General features: G+C 35.6%; 1 protein-coding gene across 3 annotated transcripts in view; it reads right to left on the bottom strand.

Annotated features, from left to right (window-relative positions):
- Positions 1 to 21,980, bottom strand: part of MBNL3 (muscleblind like splicing regulator 3) — a 113,952-nt gene that overhangs the window by 49,174 nt on the left and 42,798 nt on the right. The window contains exon 2 of one of the 3 annotated variants that reach the window (XM_012458766.2): positions 17,799 to 18,659. The exons of the other annotated variants lie outside the window; for them this stretch is intronic. Coding sequence (XP_012314189.2) covers positions 17,799 to 17,975 — 177 coding nt within the window. The 5' untranslated portion in view covers positions 17,976 to 18,659. The remainder of the gene's footprint in view (positions 1 to 17,798; positions 18,660 to 21,980) is intronic. 3 annotated transcript variants of the gene reach the window in all.

Here is a 21,980-nt window from a genome sequence, read left to right as displayed (position 1 = left end):
GAACTAAAATACTTTCTGAGAATTAAGTATAAAAACTCTGACAGACTATAACTACTTTAAATCATTTTACCTCCCTAAAAGAGGTAATATATTATCATAGAGTAATTACCAATTATATGAGTAATATAAATTACTATGTGCCTAGGGAGGGAATTTATATATGGATAATGTTAGAAAACTGAGGACACTTCCCTTATTAGAACTGGATATTATTGTTAAATAGTTGCTGCTCCCACAACTTAGTGGTATTCTAGGTGAAAAGGCAGGATAAAGAAGGAGATCCAAGCTTTAATTTCATCCTTATGAATAACTAAAAGGAGAAAAGAATTATTGTTCCTTTTTCTTTTCAAGTGGTAATAAGCCAGTGCCTACTTAGGAGATTAGTTTACCTAGTCAAGAGACACTCTTTTACCATCACAAGTTTAAGATTTAGCATAATGTACATCCACTTTAAAATCATAATGAATAAAACATTCAAAGACATTTGTATTATATAAAAAAGCACGGAGCATCACACTCTAGTTGGTACTATTTTTATTCTAACTTTGCCATGGGTACTCTTATATTTTACTTATAATACATATTAAAATGATAAAAAGAAACCAGGCAAGTCATTTTTTTTCCTGGTAAGTTAGAAAGACAAAGCCAAATAAGAGACTGTAAAAGATGTTAAGGGTGCTTAAAATATTAAAAAATAACTGTGGCTAAGTGATTGTAAATATCATTTAAATAAATTGGTAAAATAATAAAATTGAATCTCGTTAGAAAACTGTTTATAAATGTTGGAGCTAATTTTTCATTTTTCTTATTTTTCATCTTAATAGGCTAACCTTATGGAAGTGAAAATTGACTCATATAAGAGTGAAATGTCTGAATATGCTGTGTGTGTGTGTGTGTGTGTGTATACATAGACACATCGTTTTGCTTTCACACTTGCTACATATGAAATTTTGAATGTCCACGTGTGGCAGCTATTAACACCTACAATAAAGCCTCTGCAGTACAAAAAAGTTACTAATCCTTTCAAAGGGTTATAATAAGTAAATAATTAAAACAACTTCATTTCTTTTGGGTTCCACACATTTAGACACCAGCATGATTCTTGGCCAATCACCTCTTATGTAATACTCCGTGACAAGTTTCTCTATGCTCCACAAAGATAGGGTTCTGTGATCAAAAGATTTAGAGAAATTCTTGGGTTAAACAGAACTAAACTGCTGTCTTTCATGCAATACCTCTCAGAGCCTTTTCTCAGCTAAAAAGCAATGTGATGCTCCTTGGAGGGAAAACATAATAGGTCTCCCAAAGAAACGTAAGTCTTCCAGAACAGACATCATTTTCCTTCCAACAGATCTGAATATATATCAAGAAAGGGCCGCTTGGACAAGTGATGAGGAAGGAGGAGGCACTGGAGGAACAACACAGCACCCTGAGAATTCTGAAGCTTTAAAACATCATCCTCAATTGACATCCTGCTAAACCAGTTATGGTTTTCTCTAAATTAATGGTTCCCAAACTTCACTGTTTGCCCGAATCACCAGGAGAGTTTCTTGAAACGCAAAGTGCCAGGCCTACCCCCAGAGTTTCTGATTCAGTAGGTGTGGGTGAGGTGAGAATTTACATTTCTAAATATGCCCAGGTGAAGCTGATGCTGCTAGTCTGTTTGTCACACTTTTGAGAACCCCTTCTCTAAGAGAATATTGTCCTATCCAACAATGGATTTAGTTATTTGCTACGCATTTTCTTATAGTACTGATAATTCAGTTTCCCAAAGGTCATATTGAAGAAATCTGGACATCTTAATTCCACATCTCTGACATCAGTAATGGTATTAGCAGTCACGTAAAAGAAGGCCAGTCCAGGTCATGAAAAAGGATTGGACTTCTGAAAATCTATTCTACTACTCCTAGGAAACACATTCTGTTTACAAAGTAGGGCTATTAGTTATGATGGTAAGTATGTACATGAGAGCTCTGTATTGTATGTTGCTTACATTTGTTGTATAAACATTTCCAGAGTGTTTTTGAAATGTTTGCTATGTACCCAGATTTAAACAAATATAGGATTCTTTAAAAACTGCTCCTCAGCTCTCCAATAAACTCATACCTTTACTGACTGCAGAAATCCCAATCATTCGAGAACATTACCCCTTCTCCTCATCCCTAAAAAAAAATACCTAGAAAAAAAACAAGCTAAAGGGAGGAAAATACTTTCCACATCGATTAGGCAAACAACCTAATGCTGACCACAGCGTTTCAGCACCGATGATCGAAAGCTGAAGTATCAATAGATTACTAAACCTCAAAACAAGCACTGAATACAAGTTCAATTGCACCCTGCAGCGAAGCAGTAAGGAAAAAATACATCTCATACAACCCTTTCTCCTTTTTTCCTAATGAAAAAAAAAAAATAAACATCTAAGGAGTTTCAAGTATTTGTTATTTATTCCTTTCTGTTTTACAAGTAGCCCCAGCTGCATTTGGTTTACTTGTGAGTATCACTGGAAGCCCATTTTGAACTGAGCTCCCCCATTAACCATACTGGAATGGCTGGAATACATTAACGTGTCCAAATGAAAATCACTCAGATAGCCTTATAAGCTGCAAATAAGAAATTCAGAAATAGAATTAGCCCCTTCTGTTGTTGACTTGCTCTCTTACTTCTTAGACAATTACATTTTTCTCAAAAGCCTTCAAAATGACCTTCAAGAAAGATATTTTTGCAGTAACATTATTACAGTAAGTGTAAAGACTGATATAATGGAGAGGGTAGAACAATGGAGATAATTATATCAAAAACTTCAAAATTCTAGACTAAGGTTAATTGCTGCAGCTGGGCCCAAAACATAGCTGTGAGCTTTCTGGCAACCACAGTAAATAGGAAAATGTACTGAATTGCATTTGTTCCTGTTGCCTGATAAAATAAAGCATCTAATAAATACCTCTACTTTATAAAAGTAAAAACTGTGCTAGATACTGTGGAAGGAAGGAAGAAAACTATGACATGGAAACTACCCACCAGGGGTTTACAAATCTCTCTCTTGTAACTGTAGAGGCATGAGTAGTTGTGCTGAGGGGACCTAGCGCTTGACACCTGCTTGGAGGTTGTGAACAAAAGGGAGATCAAAGGTGACTAGTGATGTATGTTTAGTGGTGCTTTTGAAAAGGAGGAAGAGCAAGTTCCATAGGGAGAATGAGACTTCTCTCGGCCATAATTAATCACAGCTATTCATTTTTGCTTACGAAAGCAGAGGAGTTTATAATAAAAAATATGTGATAAAAATGTCACAAATAATTCTGTCTTGGGGATGAAGGAATCCTACTCTGTATATTACCCTCTTTTCATGAGTATGTTACTCTATTCATTACGCTTTCCTTATGTTTTTGTTACAAATACATTATTATTTGAGCGGAAGTATTTCAGAATGAAAAGCCTTTCTCAATGGGTGTCTCTCACTCCCTCCCTCTCTCCCTCCGTTCCTCCTTCTTTCCTTCTTCTTTTTTTTAAAATCTCTGAATCGGAACCAATGTCACTTTTTTAAGGTATTTCTTTAGTGGGACAATAGGAAAATTTGGGGAGAAATAAGTGAAACATGTTTAAATGTTTTATCATTTCAAAGATGAAGTAAATGTCACATGCCACTAAAGTGAGATCTCAAGAATTTGGAAAAAGGGGGAGATAGTCTTGGTTCTGTTTTATCTGTCAGTTGCCTATTAAAATATGCAAGTCACAATTATAGAAATCATTGCCAAAAGTCGACATCAGCTGAATGATGCTAAATATTTAAAAACCATTTTAAATTTTGTTTTTTGTTGAAACACTTTGCTCAAATGTTCCAAACACCTTCCCTGTTTTTGAAAGCAGAGTCAGTTGTTCAAACCTGAATCATACATATCTTGGCTACTAAGGATTGCACCAAGACCTCAGGATCACCTATTCTGAAAACCAGCAATCACTATCCAGGAATGGAGATGAACATGGAGAAGGTCTAAGAGATTGGGCTGACTGTACAAACTCCAAGAAGATACAATACATAAGCCTAGAGATCCTTTCTTAAACTTCCATGTTGAAATTACTTTCTTATTATTTTCCCATTTCTTCTAAAATTTGGACCAAATTACAGTTATTGTAGGTTTTCTTAAGTGTCAATTCATGGGCTCTCTCTATTATAATTTTTCTTTGTCTTTCTATGTTCAAACTTTTTGGACTTTCAAAATGTCACTGTGTATTTAGAACAAGAGTTCTTTATTAAACTTTAAATATATATTTTTTGAACTAGGCTGTCACCTTTTTCAAAAAATCCCTTTTTGAAGTTATGAGCTCGTACTTGATTCAGAATCACCTTATTAGCACTCATTATGCTTTCAAGAATACCTTGATTTGCAAGCTACCCATCTGCTGTAAAATTCAACTTCAAACATTTTAAGACAAAAAAAAAGCTAGACTATTACTACATAATCACACTAATTATTTTAAAAATAACACTTAACAATGGCCACTAAGTAAATTAAAAAAAATACATATATAAGATAAAAGCACTCAAAATGTAACAGTTGGAGAGTATCCAACAGCATTTGGTCAAATAATATTTCTATAATGCTACGGGATGGAATTAAATTTGCAAATATCAGCAAACTGTAGGCCATCAAATCTAGGTTAAAATGTGGTCGAGTGAGGAAAGTTGGCACATGGGTGTATACAATGTTCATCCATATTTGAGTAAAAACTGAACTGGGAGTCAAAGTACAGCTGCAGATTAAGAGATCTCTGTGTACCTCTCAGTTGAGCCCATATTTATTCTCCCTCTCTCAGAGTGTTTCAACAACCTCATGTTTCATTCAACAAATATTTTTCAAGGTCCCAACACGCACTAGGCACAAAAGATACGATCGTGGACAAGATAGCATCTAAAGCAAAACAAAAAAAAAGTATGGCAGACTTTCACTGTAACTTCAAAGAAATCTGAGGTTAAGATGAGCTTCAGGTCAGTAAGCTGGAGTGAAATATCCACTCCTTTCTACTTAATCACGTTGGCTTCATCTGCATCTCAATTCCATCTCTAGTTTTCCCTTCCTACTGCCACCATCTAATTCAAAACCTTAATATTTCATATCGTAAATACTGCAACAGCTTTCTAAGAGGTACTTCCTTTTGCCAGTTTCTTTTTTTCTATCAATTTTTTTTGTACAAGATGATGGTGTCATTTCTCATGCTTCTCTGACTTAACATTCAACCCCCCAAACATATCAGTTTTCCCCCCTCTATCTTTGCTCAGGTTATCCCCTCGCCTGGAATATCTTCCTATTCCTTCTTCAAAGAATACCTTAAACAGTGTCTCTCCCATGACTGCATCTTTAATCACCACTGCTGGATATAATCCCAGCCCCTACCTGTCCCGTTGGACTGTTTCAGCTGTTAGTTTGTATCTGGCTTATGGCATATAACGCAAGCAACCTCTTACTAAAAGGTCAGGCAAGAACCACGTCTTTCCTAACTTTGTTTTCTGCACAGTACTGAGCCCAGTGCCTAACAAGTAATAGGTTTCAATAAATGTTTGTTGAATGAATCATTTCTTTGGGGAATTGAATGTACACAGAAATCTTAATGGATTTAACAGAACTTTCAGCATTAAATAACCCCTGACATTTATAAAAGTCCTTCTAGGAAACCACAACCAATAGTCTTACAAACTCAGGGCTGCTGTTTGCTCTCACATGAAGAGAAACAGAGGTAGGATTCCCATGACTTGCTCAAGGCCACACAAGGAGCTCTTGTTAGAACTGTTACGTGTGACAAGGCAGTATTTTCTGTTTATGCCACTTGCTGATAGAATGTTTCATTTCAGATATTTCAATTGTTACATCTAGAGTTCACCCAAGAAAAAGGCATTTTCTAAAACTACTTCTCAGGCTCCTTTAAAAAAAGATAAAATATTCCAAAGTGGAATTCTTCCTACAGTGGGATACTGGGAGATTAAAGAGGCTATGGTTTTGAAATTTTTTAGTAACATGGAAGTTAAGACTGAATTTGTTTCTACACAGAACACTTTCTTGGTTAGTAAAAAAAAGTAAAATAACCAGGAAATTGCAGAAACTCTAGAAATTACATTTTTATAAAAGCTGGAAAAAATTAACTTTGTTAAGTGGAACAACTCCTAGGATAGGTATTTGTGAAATATTTAAAACAAGAACACAGAGTACGTGGAGGTATTAAAAATCCTCAAATTGTTACTTCAGTTTTACTATCTTTCACAAATAGGAGAATGAACAAAGGTATTAAGACAATGTGACAACGTGTAGAACATTACTACCATTCAGTTAGCTAACAAATCATGGATGACACATAGGCTATGTCTTGGTTTTTGTTATATTTAATGGAATTAAAGGGAATTTGTCCTATGTAATACAGTTATATTACTGTGGACTTTACATTTTCAAGTTTTTGTATCATTTTCAATGTGGAAACTGCCTTCACTGTCCAAATATCTATTCATGAGAATATTGGTAGAAGCAAAGCCTAATTTCTTTTCTACCAAATTCCAGTGGGAAAATAAAAATTTGAGCTTGAACAGAAAAAAAGCTTATTTATGATAGACAAAAATCCAATTTAAGGCATACATTTAAATGCCTATGACCAAGTTAAAACCGTTTCCAACAGATGGATTCTATAGCCCTATCTATTTAACTAAATAACAGACTAGACATGACATTAAGCTATTTTACATAAACTCATCATCAACAAGATACCAAAAATGATTTACTCTATCTCTAGAAACAACATGGTTCAACCCAAATCCTGGAGATCATTTAGAAAATAAAAGGGTGAAAAACAAATGGAGTTGTTTACTGACTTAAGAAAACAGTATCAAGAAAGATGGCAAAATATGTGAGATAAACTTGTAATGACATCTAGCAGTAAAAATTGACTCTAGGGTGAGAATTGAAGGCACAGAAATAAAAACATTGAAAACACAAGCAGGACTGCAAATCTGGATTAGACATCAACAATTTTTTAAAAAAACACTCAAATTTAAGAAACTGAAGACTGATTATGTAGCAGAATAAACATTGAAGCAAAAAAATGAATATTTAAAGAAAATAGCAGAGAGCTAAGGTTACTCTGGAATATATAACCCTGTAAGTCAGGGACCAAGTGACACCCTGAGATAGATAGAGGAAAACAAGGATCACCTCAAGGATGGTACATGCAGAAGGTCATCTGCAAGGGCAAAAAGAGAAGTAAGTAAACAATGTTCTATGAACAATGTCATGTTCCTAGAAGAACTAATTGCTATATACCTTGTATCCACATTTCAAAAAATCTGATATAGAGAAAAAGACTTCATTCAGTTATGCTACATGAAGAGATTATTTACGAACCAAGTAGGATCAGATACATATTATCCTAACATCTAAGAGTTTCTTCCAGACAAGAGTTGACATATAATAGCTGTTACATTTCAGATCTTCAAATCTCTCCTACTTAATGAAGTTACTGTAGCAAAGGGTCAGTATAAATGGTATCATCAAATAGTGGTTGGGGGATACATGCCTGGCCCTAGCCCAAGTCTTTTCTCACCAGATGCCCAATTACAACTTGGCTGCAAAGAAATGATTTTGAGCTATGATCCCATAAAACAACACTTTAAATAAGTTGGATTAGATTCCAAATTATTGTATAAAACATTTGACCCATAATAAGGCTGAATTGCTATTGCAGTATTTCAGCTGATCTATGACAGGTTTCTTCCTAGCGGGCCAGGGCATCGTACTATTGAGTGTATAACAGAATCAGACATCAGTGAGTTTTATGCAGTGAAGATGTGATACACAGCCACAGTTATAATTCCCAGTTCTTGCCAGCAAACTCAACAATGCAGTGTTTGGGGAGAAGGATGGACAAGGGAGCAGAGACAGCTCAGGGTTCTGACACTCAGCAACTGAGCAAAGTTTAGTATCACAGAGTTAGGTAACTTTATCTAAAAATTAAAAACACCCTGCTGCTCTTCTGCCTTCTTTTCAAAACAAGTTATCCAAATAATTGTCTATTAACTAAATATGAAGGTTAATTTAAAGACTTAATCTAAATTATCATGAATCAGAAACAACAAAAGAGGGAGGGATTGGCAAAGGAAAAGTTGGCTTTTCCATGCCTCACTTTTAAGTGCAAAAATAAAGGAGAACCACAAAACTTCACAGACAGTACATCCCAATGTCATGTAGAGTAGCATGACTGTGATAAGAGCTGGATGCTTTTGGTTGACTAAAACAAGAGCCTAATGGATGTTTTCTCCATTTCCTTCTCCTCCATAGGAAAGAAGAAGACTGAATAATGATAGAAAGAACACCAGAGTCATCAGGCTCTTTAGATAACCGCATACGTGAACTAGGGCAAGTTGCTCTCCCTCAATGGATCTCTAGTTTACCCATCTGTAGATGGCAACAATTTTGAACTGAATGTTCTTCCTTCTACAGCCAACATTTTTCATTTGCTAGGTTTGTGAAGTGCTGTTATACATATGAGCACTTTCTTAACTATTTAGTTATCTGAGTCATCAAGCTTTTGGGGGACCAGTTTCATGATCAGCCATGACATGGATTTCAGAGTTTTCTCATCACCATACTCAAAGTGTTTTTTTAAAGAAGAAAAATGAAAAGAAACAATATCCCACAATATTTCTGAGCCTCAAAGGGCGGACTAAAAAAAGCTAGCTTTAAAAATACTTCATTTTGAAATAATTTTGAACTTACACAAAAATCACAAAAATAAACCTGGAGTCCCTGTATACCCTTCACCCAGATTCCCCTACTGTTAAAAATGTACATAACCATAACACAATTACCAAAACCAGGAAATTAACATTGGTACAAGACTCTTAACCAGAGACCTTATTTGAATGTCACCAATTTTCTTCCTAATGTTCTGTTCTAGGATCCAATCCAGGTTCCCACACAGCATTTATTCCTCATTTCTCCATAGTCTCCTCCAATCTGTGACACTTTCTCAGTCTTTCCTTGTCTTTCATGACCATGACACTTTGGATGAGTACTGATCATTTATTCCGTAAGATGCCTCTCACTTTGTGTTTGTTGAATGCTTTCTCATGATTAGACCAAGACCATGTCTTTTTGGCAGGAACATCACAAAAATTATGTGTATCCTATCTGAGGGTATGCTATGTTGATATATATTATCACTCATTATGTTAACCTTAAACACCTGGTTAAGGTGGCATCTGCTGGGTTTTTCCACTGTAAAGTGACTATTTTCCCTTTATTTCTTTATTTTAGAAACAGAGTCTTGCTGTGTTGCACAGGCTGGAGCGCAGTGGCACAATCACTGCTCACTGCAGCCTCAGTCTCCCAGGCTCAAGCGATCTTCTGCCCCAGCCTCCTGAGTTTCTGGTACTACAGGCATGCACCATTATGCCCAGTTAATTTTTTTTTAATGTTGTGTATATACAGGGTCTCGCTATATTCCCAGGCTGATCTCAAACTTCTGGCCTCAAGAGATCCTCCCGCCTCGGCCTCCCAAAGTGCTGGGATTAAAGGGGTGAGCCAGCCACCACGCCTGGTCTATTTTTCACTTTTAATTGATAAATATCCTGGGAGAGATACTTTGGGACAATGCAAATATCCTGTTTCTCCTCCAACTTTTACCCACTGATTTAAGCACATATCAGTGGATCTTGCCTGCAACTGTTATTACCATGGTGTTTGCCTACAAGTGATTTTTCCTTCATTTGTTCTCCATTTATTAACTGGAATTCTTCTGTAAGGAGGAGTTGTCCCTTCTCCCCAACTTATCCATTTATCCAACTTTTTTTGTGTGTAACCATGGACTCATGGGCATCTATTTTATTCCATGGGCTATAACTCAATACTGTCATCATTTACTTTCTTGCTCAAGTTATTCCAACTTCAGCCACTGGGAGCTCCTTCAGATTAGCTACTATGCGCACTTGTCATGCCCTCACCCTTTTTCTAGCACCTTCTTACATTCTTACAGCAAAAGACATTACAGCCTTGCATTTTCCCCTGCTTCTGTCCAGAATCAGCTATTATTCCAAAGATCCCTGGTTCCTTTATTGGAGAATGATATTAGACACAAAGATGTGGATACTAGGTATGTTCACTGCTATTGGGGTGTTAATTGCTTCTAGGTCCTCCCACGACAGAGCTAGGAAGTGAAAGCATACATAATAACCCATGCATACACACAGATCAGTATCTATTCCTGTATACATACACATGTATCCTTTCTAATCTACACCACAGTATTCATCCTAACCTTCCCCTTTTCTTTAACTTTTTTTCCCTGACAGTGAGAAAATAGGCTCTCATTACCTACTCTCTATATATCTATTTGTTCAACCACAGTATCCACATACTTACATATGCCTGTAAGGAGCGACTTACTAACTAGAGTCCTGTATTCATGTGCAATTCTTTTTATCTTTATTATAAATATAGCACCTCCAGGCTTCTTTTTATTAATGTCAGCGTGACATAGCTTTTCCCATCTTTTTACTGTTAATATTTTAAACTTAAAAAAAGCAAGGAGGAGAACAGTATGCTACTATTTGTGTAACAAATGGAAAATAAGCATAGAAATATTTGCTCATATATATATATAATATCTATGGGAGAGGGAAAACTAAAATATCAGTTTGGAGGTCAACCGATTAGGGAAAAGAGATGAGGTGAACACTTCACTGTATATTATAGTTGAATTTAAACTTTTTTATTGAGTGTAATTCACAAATTATAAAACTCACCCTTTTAAAGTCTACACATCAGAGGTTTTTAATATATTCATATACAAAGTTGTGTAACTATCACCACTATCTAATTCCAGGACATTTTCATCACCCTTAAGAAAACTCTTGTACCCATTAGCAGTTACTTCCCATACCCCTCACCCCTCACCCACCCACCTACTACTGCCCTTCACGAGACTCCGGCGACCACTAATCTGCTTTCTGTCTCTATGGATTTGCCAACTCTTGATGTTTCATATACATGGAATCACACAATATGTGACCTTTTGTGTCTGGCTTCTTTCACTTAACATCATGTTTTTAAGGTTCATCCATGCTGTAGCATGGATCAGTACTTTGTTCATTTTTGTGGCTAAGTAATATTCCATTGTCTATATATACCACATTTTGTTGATGCAGTCATCAGTTGATAACTGTTCTGCTAAATTTTCGATTTATGAAAATATCCATTCAAAAATTAAACACAAAATAGAAACAAAATGAACAAGCCCCTCTCATAAAAAAATGAAAAAATGTAAAAAATATCAAGCAAATAATGTATAGAAAATAGTAATGCATGGAAAAGATTCTTTGACATTTGCCAGGACTCACAGAGTCAATAGCAACTTATGTTCTCAACTAAAATTTATTACAGCATAAAATACAGAGGAAAAGTAGCAGGAAAAATGTATGTATCAGTAGAGTCAAGAGAAGCCCAACACAAGCTTCCAATGTCCTTCCTAGTTTGAAGCCACACTGAACACACAAAAACTCTCTAGTAGCAAACTACAGAGGCATGTATGGAATGTCTCACCCTGGGAAGCCCAGTTCTAGTCTCAAGGTCTGAGACGCAGATGGGTCCTGGTCACATATGCAAAGCCTGCTACCAACTGGCCATGGCAACTGTAATCCAGGACCCTAACAATGAATCAGTCATCAATCTTGATCTTGAGCAAAGCAACCCTGACAAGCTGTTATGGCATGATGCATTGTTCCAGGTGTATATAACACAATAACCAATCAGTGACAAAATGAATGGTGGCCACATTCCCAGGGGATAGTTAAGGTTTCCCTTGGAGACATGCAAAGAGTAAGCCACCAAACCTGCTATGTTAACTCTTTCCTCACATGAACTTTCTTTATTGCTAATCCCCCACCATTGGCGTATGAACTGGAGTTGAGGTACAAGTCATAGAAAGAAGGGAGTGAAGAAAAGGGATTGGGCACCATTTGACTTCTACTTCACCTATAAACAGGAGTTATTTGTCTTCATGGAAATTATTCTCTTTTCCATTTAAAAAATATAAAGAATAGACACCTCTGCTTTGTGTGGGCTTGCTTTCCCCCGATTATATCAACCTTTCCAGTTCTTGGAACAGAATCCAAAGTCCTCAGTATGATACACAGAGTCCCAACTGATCTCCCCACCCCTGGGACCTCCCTGCCCTCATTGCTCACTGCCCTCTCCCTTCATGGCTCTGCTCCAGCCACGCTGGCGACCTTGAGGTTCCTCACACACCAGGCCCCTGCCCGCTTCAGGGCCTTGGCTGTCGCCGTTCTCTTTGCCTGGAGTGTTCTTAGAAATCCTCTTCACTGTTCTCTCATCTCCTGCATGCCTCTCCTCAAAGGTCACCCCACTGGAGGCCTCCTGGCCACTGTATCTAAAACAGTGCCCTTTCCTCTGTGCCCTTTCCTCTCACCTGACAATATATTGTTAACCTGAATATTTACTTATTTTTTACCTGCTCCTCCTCTAACTCCCAACAAGAATGTCTGCACCATGGAGGTAGGGACTGTTTCTGATTCACAGCTAAGTCCCAAGGCTGTGAACCAGAAGGGGACAGTTGTCACACTCTGGAGGAGTATATGATATGCATCCGTACATCACACAACTTCTAGGACTTCTCACTCTCCAGTCTTCTGTCTTTCCGGCGGCCATGCTCATTTCCCCTTGCTCCCTTTCTTCATTAACCATTATTATGGAAGCGCATTACCCATCACTTCTAAGATGGACACTTGTTCACTTTATAACATCTAAACATTGGGATGCCCATTACAATCAATGGCATATTGTAGGGGATGATGAATAAATGGGGGAGATAGTTATCAGTTTTTACAAAAGAAAAACTGGTTATGTTATTGTGGAGAAACCCAGTAGATGCCACCTTAACCAAGTGATTAAAGTTAACATAATGAATGATAAGATCTATCAACATCATATACCCTCAGATGTCATGCACATCATTTCTGTGTGTGGGTTTCTTTCTTTCTTTTTTTTTTGCCAAAACCACATGATCTCAGTCTAATCAGGAGAAAACATTCAACAAGCACAAAGTGAGATATATTTTACAGAATAATTGACCAATACTCATCCAAAGTGTCATGTTCATGAAAGATAAGGAAAGACTGAGAAAGTGTCACAGGCTGGAGGAGACTAAGGAGGTATGAGGAATAAATGCCATGTGGGATCCTAGATTTGATCCTAGAACACAAAAATAACATTTGGAAGAAAATTGGTGACATTCAAATAAGGTCTCTAATTTACTTAAGTATCTTGTACCAGTGATAATTTCCTGGTTTTGATAACTGTGCTATGCATGGCATGTAAGTTGTTGACATTAGAGGAATCTGGATAACAAGTATACAGAAGTTTCCTGTACTATTTTTGTAACTTTTCTCTAAGCCTAAAATTATTAATATTTCAAAATAAAACATTTAAAATGCAAAGCTGAACTATCAATATATATTTGTTTGGGTACCATTAGGTTGGTGCAGAAGTAATTGTGGTTTTTGCCATTACCTTCATGGCAAAAAAAAAAAAACACACAATTACTTCTGCACCAACCTATAACTGTAATTGTATTTTCCTTTCAAAAGAGGTTTTTGAAATGTTCAAAATAGCATTGACTTTTACCAGTCAAAGATACTTCCTTTTAAAGATTAGCATCACAGAAAATAGACATCCTTAAATAAAATGTTATTTTCCTTGACTCTCAGGATAACAGGTGCTGCTTATGTATCTTTATAGTGCAGACAGACCTCTCTGATGGAGCTGATAAATGGTGCTGTCTTGCATAATCCAGTGACCCCTGGGATTGCGCTGCTAGGCGTCTAGTTTCTGTTAAACTTTCCCTTAGCAAATAGGGATGAGTGAGTATTCAGTCAAAAATAGTCAAATTTTAAACTAATGAAAACTGCTGTGACTAGTGGTGCTATTACAGAATATACTGGTAACTTGGGCCAGTTTGAACTGCAAGAATAGATTCATATCCATATGCTTATACAACAGGTTTCCCTTGTCACAACATTATTTTTTCTTATGATCATATGTGATGTCTGAAGACACGGCATGTGACTGCTTTATGTGCATTTCTCACTCAGTTCCCATTTTTTTAGGAATGTATATAGGTTAGCTTGACTATCCTCTAACTATGCCTGCTGCTATGGCCTTTACCAGGAAATTATTGGCACAAAACTACCCAAAGTAATAAGAGGCATGAGCAGATGTGATGGGTGTTGATCTGTCATAATGAAATAATGACAACATTTATACCCTTTATGCATAAAAAGTTACTGATAAAACATTGCTTCAAGTATAGAGGGAAAGGTTCAAGACATCATGATATTGCTGAAGCAGAATAACTTGGCTATAAAAATAATCACAAAGATTGATTTAGTTTTTAAAATGATGATCCTTCATTAAATCCAAGGAGCATTCACTAAAAATACCAACCTAGATCAATGGCAAACTGTAATATCAAGAAATTGGCATAGCATGGATTAAGTGATACTTTGAAGAGAACTTTGGAAACAGATTATGCCAAGCCCACCAGGCAACTGAGTCAAAAGCAGCTGCATACCCACATGATACCCACATTCTATGTATCTAGAAATTAATCCATGGACTACACTAGATTTCCATTTGAAGATGGTGCTGCCTTCATCACTGAGCACTCAACATTCATGGATTGATGGGCACAGCATTTCAGCACAATACACAATCAGCCATCCAATTTGCCCTTCTTATTTTTATAACATTCCCTCACTGTGACATGAGTATAGAACATTGTATCTGTTGTACCTGTTATTAAGCAGTAACCATCATCTGGTAGAGTAGCTAGTACTAACAGAATTCTTATACAACAAGAACAACAAAACAAAACAAAAACAAGCAGCAGCCCAAAACGCACCAAAAGATTGTTTCAGTTATTTAATCACTCATGAGAGGAGAAACAGTACACAGACGAATTTCAACAGTGTTTCAATTATACGAACTCAAGAGAAGTAGGAAATTCTGCAGTAACCACTGAGGTATGTTATTTGCGTATTACAGATATGACACTAGTACAATGCACATAGGTCAATTACCCTCAATTTAACTTTCATGCATGTCATGGATAAGAACTACAAAGCTCTTGTGCATACATGGAACTCTGATTAATGTGCTATCTGGTGAATTAAATAATTGTTTGAAAGGCTTTATATATTTGAAATATTAAGGTTTTCACTAAAATATGAGAATGTAAGGATTATGTAAATCATCTTTACCCTGTGTGACTGGTCATCAGGATAGTAACATGATGCAAACATTACTTTAAAAACACTGGCTACAGTGAGTAGACAACTTATTTAAATAATTAAGTGGCTTATTAATATTCATTAGCTATTATATATTTTGTCTCTAAATTAAACACTTTCCAAGCTTTAAAGTTGTAGGGCAATACTCATTTTGTAAACAGTTACCTTCCCTAGTACTTTTCTTCAAAATGTTTAGTTTATGGCACTCTTTTGCCTTTAAATGGAATTACTGACCTGAGTGTATTAACGATTAGGAAGATTACACATTTCCTTCCACGTTCTATGATGTTTGGAAAGACAGAATTTACAAAGCCTACAAGGAACTCTATATCAGTGTAACCATAAAAACATTTTTACTTAGCTTGAACAACTAATATCACACAGCAACTAGATTTGGTCATGTATATTTGGAACATGAGTTTGTAATTTTCAATAATAAACCCTAACTAAATAGAGCTTTATTAAAGAATGCCAACAACAAACACTTAGTTGATAGGAAGAAAACCTTTTATTTAATTCACTTCTATAGTGGTATATGGTTTTCCATTTACACTAGCTCACTGCAATCTCCACAATAATCAAAGAATTAGATAGAGAAGATACTACCCATCTGTTAGAGATGAAATCACTCAAGGTTTGTGAGGTTAAGTTGCCTGAGGTCAGATACAGTAATGAGGCTGAGGCAGTACCCCACATCTCCTGAAACAACACATGCAAAGTTCCTACTGCAGTTCCTAACTCTCTATATGGACTGGATGAAAGATGCCTCCTTTTTCTCCCAACTAACTCAGCATTCTTTCCCTTCAAGGCACTGCCCAATCCTGTAGCAACAGATTTAAATAATACACAAAATAATTGTAGAAGAAACTTAAGTGGAACCGAAATGAAGAAAACAAAATAAGCTCTTCAGTCATAATGTCTACCACAAATAAAAGCAATTCAGAGATTTTCAATGGTGGAAATTACCTTTATCTTTACAATAACAAGTTTCAATTATTAAAATGGAATGGTCTGCAAGTTAAAAAAAACCTAGTAATCACAAAATAAGTAAAAATAACTCCTTAAGTAGTACAGGTTGAGCATCTCTAATCAGAAAACCTGAAGTATAAAATGCTCCAAAAGCCTCAACTTTTTAAGTGCCAACATGATGTCACATGGGTGGCTGAGATAGTGACTCTTGTTTTCTGAGAGTTGAATGTACACAAGTTTGTTTCATGTACAAAATTATTTAAAATATTGTATAAAATTACCTTCAGGCTATGTATAAAAAGTATATATAAAATGTAAATGAATTTTATGTTTAGACTGGAGTCCCATCCTCAAGATATCTCTTTATGGATATGCAAATATTCCAAAATTCAAAACACTTTGTCTCAAGCATTTGAGATAAGAGATACTTCATCTGTGTATCACTTAAGAAAATGTTTCCTGAGGAAACCATCACACGAAGGGATACATCTCTGTTAGCCAATGCAGCCATAAATAAAAATGTTAATGAGGTAAAATTGGTCATGATGAGGGTAAAATAATATCAAAAAACTGAAAATGTTCTTGTTAAGCTTAATTCATTTTGACATATTTTGAAAAAAATCTCAAATGCATTGTAGTAAATCTTATTAAACTAGAAATCCATTACAATTTATTGCTTTTATGTTTTAATTTGTACTTTTTATCCTTAATTTAAGGATAACTATGAATAAAACATGAAAATCAGTACATTTTCTTTTTCTGCAATCATATATATCCTATTCTACATAATATCTCATCTGCCCTTATATTTTCTTTGCAATCTAGTAGATTATACTCAGGCTTGATGACCTTGGTAATAGGACTTTCCTTATAAAATATACTCACAAATCTGAAATTGGTCAATCAGCTGTCCAGGAGAAAAATTAAGTGAACCTAGTTTTGTAGCAATATGTTTAAGTTAAAGTTTCAAAATATACTTTGAGACACTTCAAAATGCCATAATTTTCCTTCTGGAAACCTTATACTCCCTCAGTCTGACTTATTTATTCTCTGAAAGCTGACTGGTCCCTGCCAAGTGCATTTTGGTACTATGGATAATAAGCTATAATTCAGTGAAGGGCTTCTCTAGGTTATAGAAGGATTATGATCACTATATTTAACATCTAAATCATATACAAAAAAGTAAACAATAGCAAGACTACAATCCCTCACTCCTACAAAAATTCTTGAATTTTTATTCTTTAAGTGTATCTGTCTTGATAAGTGGTCTTCAGTGAAATGAGCTTTAGACTTGGCTTAGCTCTACAAACACAAAGACTTAAGACATTTTGTCATTAAGACATTCTGACTTTAAGACCTTCTATCTTGACATTCTGTCTTTAAAAAAAATTATCATTTTCATGCTATTATTTTTACTCATTTCAAAGCACATCATATTTCAAAAACACAGAAATCAACAAATTTAAATTATGTGCATTCAGATGGGACTCACCTTTAGAGAATCAAAACAGGCCACCACACGACCATTTTCCACATGGCAAAGTCTTGGTGGATGGGCAAACTTGCAATCTGCATCAGCTCGAAAGCAAGTTCCTCTCTGAAATTCTCTACAAACTTCTAAAGTCAGCCACTTGGTATCACGAATCAGGGCAACATTGACAGTCGTCATATTGAAAGCAAAATTAAAATCCAATGTACCCTCTTAAGTACAATATTATTGTCGACTGTTTAAGGATTAAAAATGAATTCAAACTAAGTGTGAAGAGATAATAGGTGGTTTTGGTGAAACGTCTATTTGTTGGCACTTAGGTTTTCATTAAAGTCAAATCTGGTCTAGTCAAACAAAAAGCCAATCATAAAAACTCTATCAGAATAACTAAAAATCAAATTAGAGACCAACTCCTAAGAAGCCAACTGTTTGTTCCTTTGCCGAATTTATGTGAAACAACCGGCAGACTTTCAAAAGAATTCTGTGCTCTGCAGTTGATGTTTTCAATTATTCTTGCAAAAAACAAATGCTGCTGGCTGCCCTTCGATTTGTGGAATGGTCTCAGATCAGGAGGAGAAAAGTTTTTCTCCTTATTTATTAGCTATAAATAATAAGATTGGGAAGGATGTTAGAAACCCAAAAAAGTTTTGTTGCAAAATCAAGTGGAGGGAAAATAACTAAGAAAATTGAGAATCACAGAAAAAAGAAATGGACCAGCTGCTGACAGTAAGCTACAAGCACACCAGGTTCGGCGGGGAGGTGGAGAGGGCAGGGAACGTTATGTTAGGGAGAGGGGTTTGTAAAGAGACAGCTCTAGAGTAGAATCCAAGTAGCAGAGTTTTCAGAAAAGGCACTTTTCAGAACCTGCAAGAAAAAAATAAATAGAATTAGCTAAAATAATACAATGCTTCCGTTTCAAACTCTAGATTTGGAAAAGAAGTAACTATATCCTATTTAAAACAGGAAGCATCTAGATACTGACAGTGCAACATAGTACAGTCAGCCGTTGTCAATAAAAAGGGCATTTCCCAATATAAAACTGTACAGTAAAAGCAAGCAACTGCTTAGATTCACTGTTGTAGTACCAGACTGGGCAACAATCTCACATAAGGTGGAGTGGAGGATGGGAATGTAAAATGTGCTTCAGAAAGATCTGCACATGTACCCCAGAACCTAAAGTACAATTATATATATATATATATATATATGTGTGTGTGTGTGTGTGTGTGTGTGTGTGTGTGTGTTAAAAAAAAAAAGAAGATACCCTAAGGACGTATCATAATTATGTTGTATACATGGCATAGCTATGGAATACCATGCAGCTGTTAAAATGAAAGAAGCAGATATATGTGTTCTGATGTGTAGAGATCACTAAGATGTATCAAGTTCAAATAAATGCATATTGCATGTAATATATATGTGTTATGATTTATGGAAAAATCCATAAAACAATAACATATTTCCCTATGTGCATAAAGAGATGAATATCTGGAATAATTCATAGCAAGCTGACAATAATGGCTCACTCAGTAGGATTAAGGGTGCGTCAAAGGGCTCTTTATTTGTATAAGTTGTATTTTTTGCATAAAAATGTATTCAAGTCTCTATTTGATAAGAACCAATAATAAGCGGAAGTTATAAATAAATAAAACTGAGTGAATAAAAAAATCATTTGAAAAGATACTGGATTTTTTTTCTGTGTAGCCTCCTTAGTCTCTATGAAGGGAAATTGGAACAACTCAGAAAAAGATTTCAGCATGTACAAACAAGTGAGACAGAATGTGCTGTTTAACGAAATAGATTAAATATTATGCAGCTTTATGGTTTGCAGTTTAACTCAGTGTGAACCAGCTACAATTTCTAGTGACAGCTGAGAAGATACAGGAAAGGTTAATTTATTGGCATATGCCATAAACACATATTGAAATAGCACTAATTGGTAAAAGTGAGCTCTGAGTATTAGAAAAATCAACTGTTAGCTTTTTTGAAAAATGAGGTTAAAGTTCTTAAAAATATTTCATTGAATTTTTTGGACAATATTTTCAACAACTTTACAAAATCTAAATTTTCTTTGTCTTTTCCATATTTAAGATGAAATTCAATATCACCTGACTTTTCAAATATCATTGAGAAATTAAGTACCTAGAAAATTCAAATAAGCTTATCTACTCAACAGCAAAACATGTTTTTCTCTGAGTCATTCTTCATGGAAATTGTTCTAAAATGTATTCATTCTATGTAACTTTGTCTTCTTAAAAATATTGAACATAATTTGGACTCTAATTAAAGACTTGGAACCCATAATGTACTAGGAAGTATAATAGTTCTCCTCTTTCAGTGGCAGACTGTTAATTGTCACATCCACTGTCACTTCTCTGATTGTCACAATATCTACCACAGTGAATTTTCCATCTCTCTTCCGAAAAACCAAATAGCCAGTCATGAATGTTGAATAACAATTAGTTACCCACTGAATGAGGAGCCTACGGAACAAGACGCAGAGCTTTCTCACAGAAGTTCTAAGGCTGCACTTACTTCTTTGGGAGCCCTTCTGTATCAAGTTACATGCAGGGCCATGTTCTAGAGGGTTAAAGTTGTAGGTAAATGACTTCTAGAAAAATGTATTTTTAAAATAACCTGATAGAGGAAATGCAGAACAAAATCACAATGTGATGACCACTTCACTCTCATTAATCTAACTATAACTTTAAAAGACAGAAAAATTGGAGAAATTGGAACCCTCATACATTGTGGCTGGGAATATGAAATAGTGCAGTTTCTGCGGCAAACTGTCGGACAGTCCCTCACTTTCACGACTCAGTATATACCCAAAGTATCTGAAAACAAGGGATAAAGAAATCCTCCTACAAATCCTTGTACATGAATGTTCATAGCAACACCATTCACAATAGCCAAAAAGTAGAAATAACTTAAGCTTCATTAACAGATGATTTGATAAACAAAATGTGATATATCCACACAATGGAATGTTATTTGGCCATAAATAAGAATGAAGTACTGATGCATGCTACCAGAAGGATGAACCTTGAAAACATTATGTTAAGCGAAAGAAACCTGTCACAAAAGGCCACATATTGTACGATTCCATTTATATGAAAAGTTCAGAGTAGCCAAACCTACAGAGACAGAAGGTAGATTAGTGGTTGCCAGGGGTTGGGAAAAGGGGATAAGGGTGAGTGACTGCTTAATGGGTACAGGGTCTCCTTTGGGGGGGTGATGAAAATGTTCTGGAATTAGATACTGGTGATGGTTGCATGATTTTTGAAATATCATAGCCCATTCACTGAATTGTACACTTTAAATAGATGAATAGGATGTATATGAATTACATCCCAATAAAGCTGTTATATATATATTTTAAAGTCTAAAGAGACATGACAACCAAATACAGCCTGACTAGTGATGGGATTAGCTATCCCAAGCTTTCTGAATTTCTCCTTAGCCACAGATTTTTTCTTAGTAGTGTTACTAAGTCAAATTTCAAGAGTAAATTCATTTCCACACTGTAACTGACTTAATGTATTATGAAAACTACTCTGAAAGAGTATGATATTCCAACTTAATCCCACAACTAAATTATATAGTTTGCCTAAACACATTTGGAAGAAAAATGACTAAAAAGATCTATCTATATAAGATCTGCTCAAAACGTAAACAGTGAGGGTCTGGAGAAAGATTTTTTTCTACAGAGGTCCATCAAGTATAGAAACATAATAAATAATACATGTGAATTCTGAAATTTTACAAATGAAAAATGCAAACAAGAATTGGCTTCTGGCCATGCATTTTATGTAATATCAGAGATAGGGGAAGAAGGAATTTTCTTTTTTCTTTTTCTTTTTTAAAATTTTGGCCTGTAACCTTTGATGAAGCTCTGGCCAATTCTTCAAAGCAGTTCTATCCACCACATGTCTTCCTTCAGACTGGAACTATTTTAGGGGCTGACTCAGAAGAAACTAAGTGCAACACTTAACGGAGCTGGCGCAAAGATGCGGAGAAGTTCTCATGCAGCTCTGTTTGTCTGACTATGTATAAAAGACAGGGAGAAGTGCTGGTTTTCTCTGTATTCTTAAGATCAATTTTGTTTTGGGGATAATACAGCTTTATCTTCACTACCTTAGACTTAAGTAACAGGAATACAGTTCTGCTTCTTATGATTTATAG

Source organism: Aotus nancymaae, unplaced genomic scaffold (genome assembly GCF_030222135.1).
Source record: "Aotus nancymaae isolate 86718 unplaced genomic scaffold, 86718_ANA_hifiasm-v0.15.2.pri h1tg000004l, whole genome shotgun sequence".
Classification (NCBI taxonomy): domain Eukaryota; kingdom Metazoa; phylum Chordata; class Mammalia; order Primates; family Aotidae; genus Aotus; species Aotus nancymaae.
This window is presented reverse-complemented; position numbering and strand designations above follow the sequence as displayed.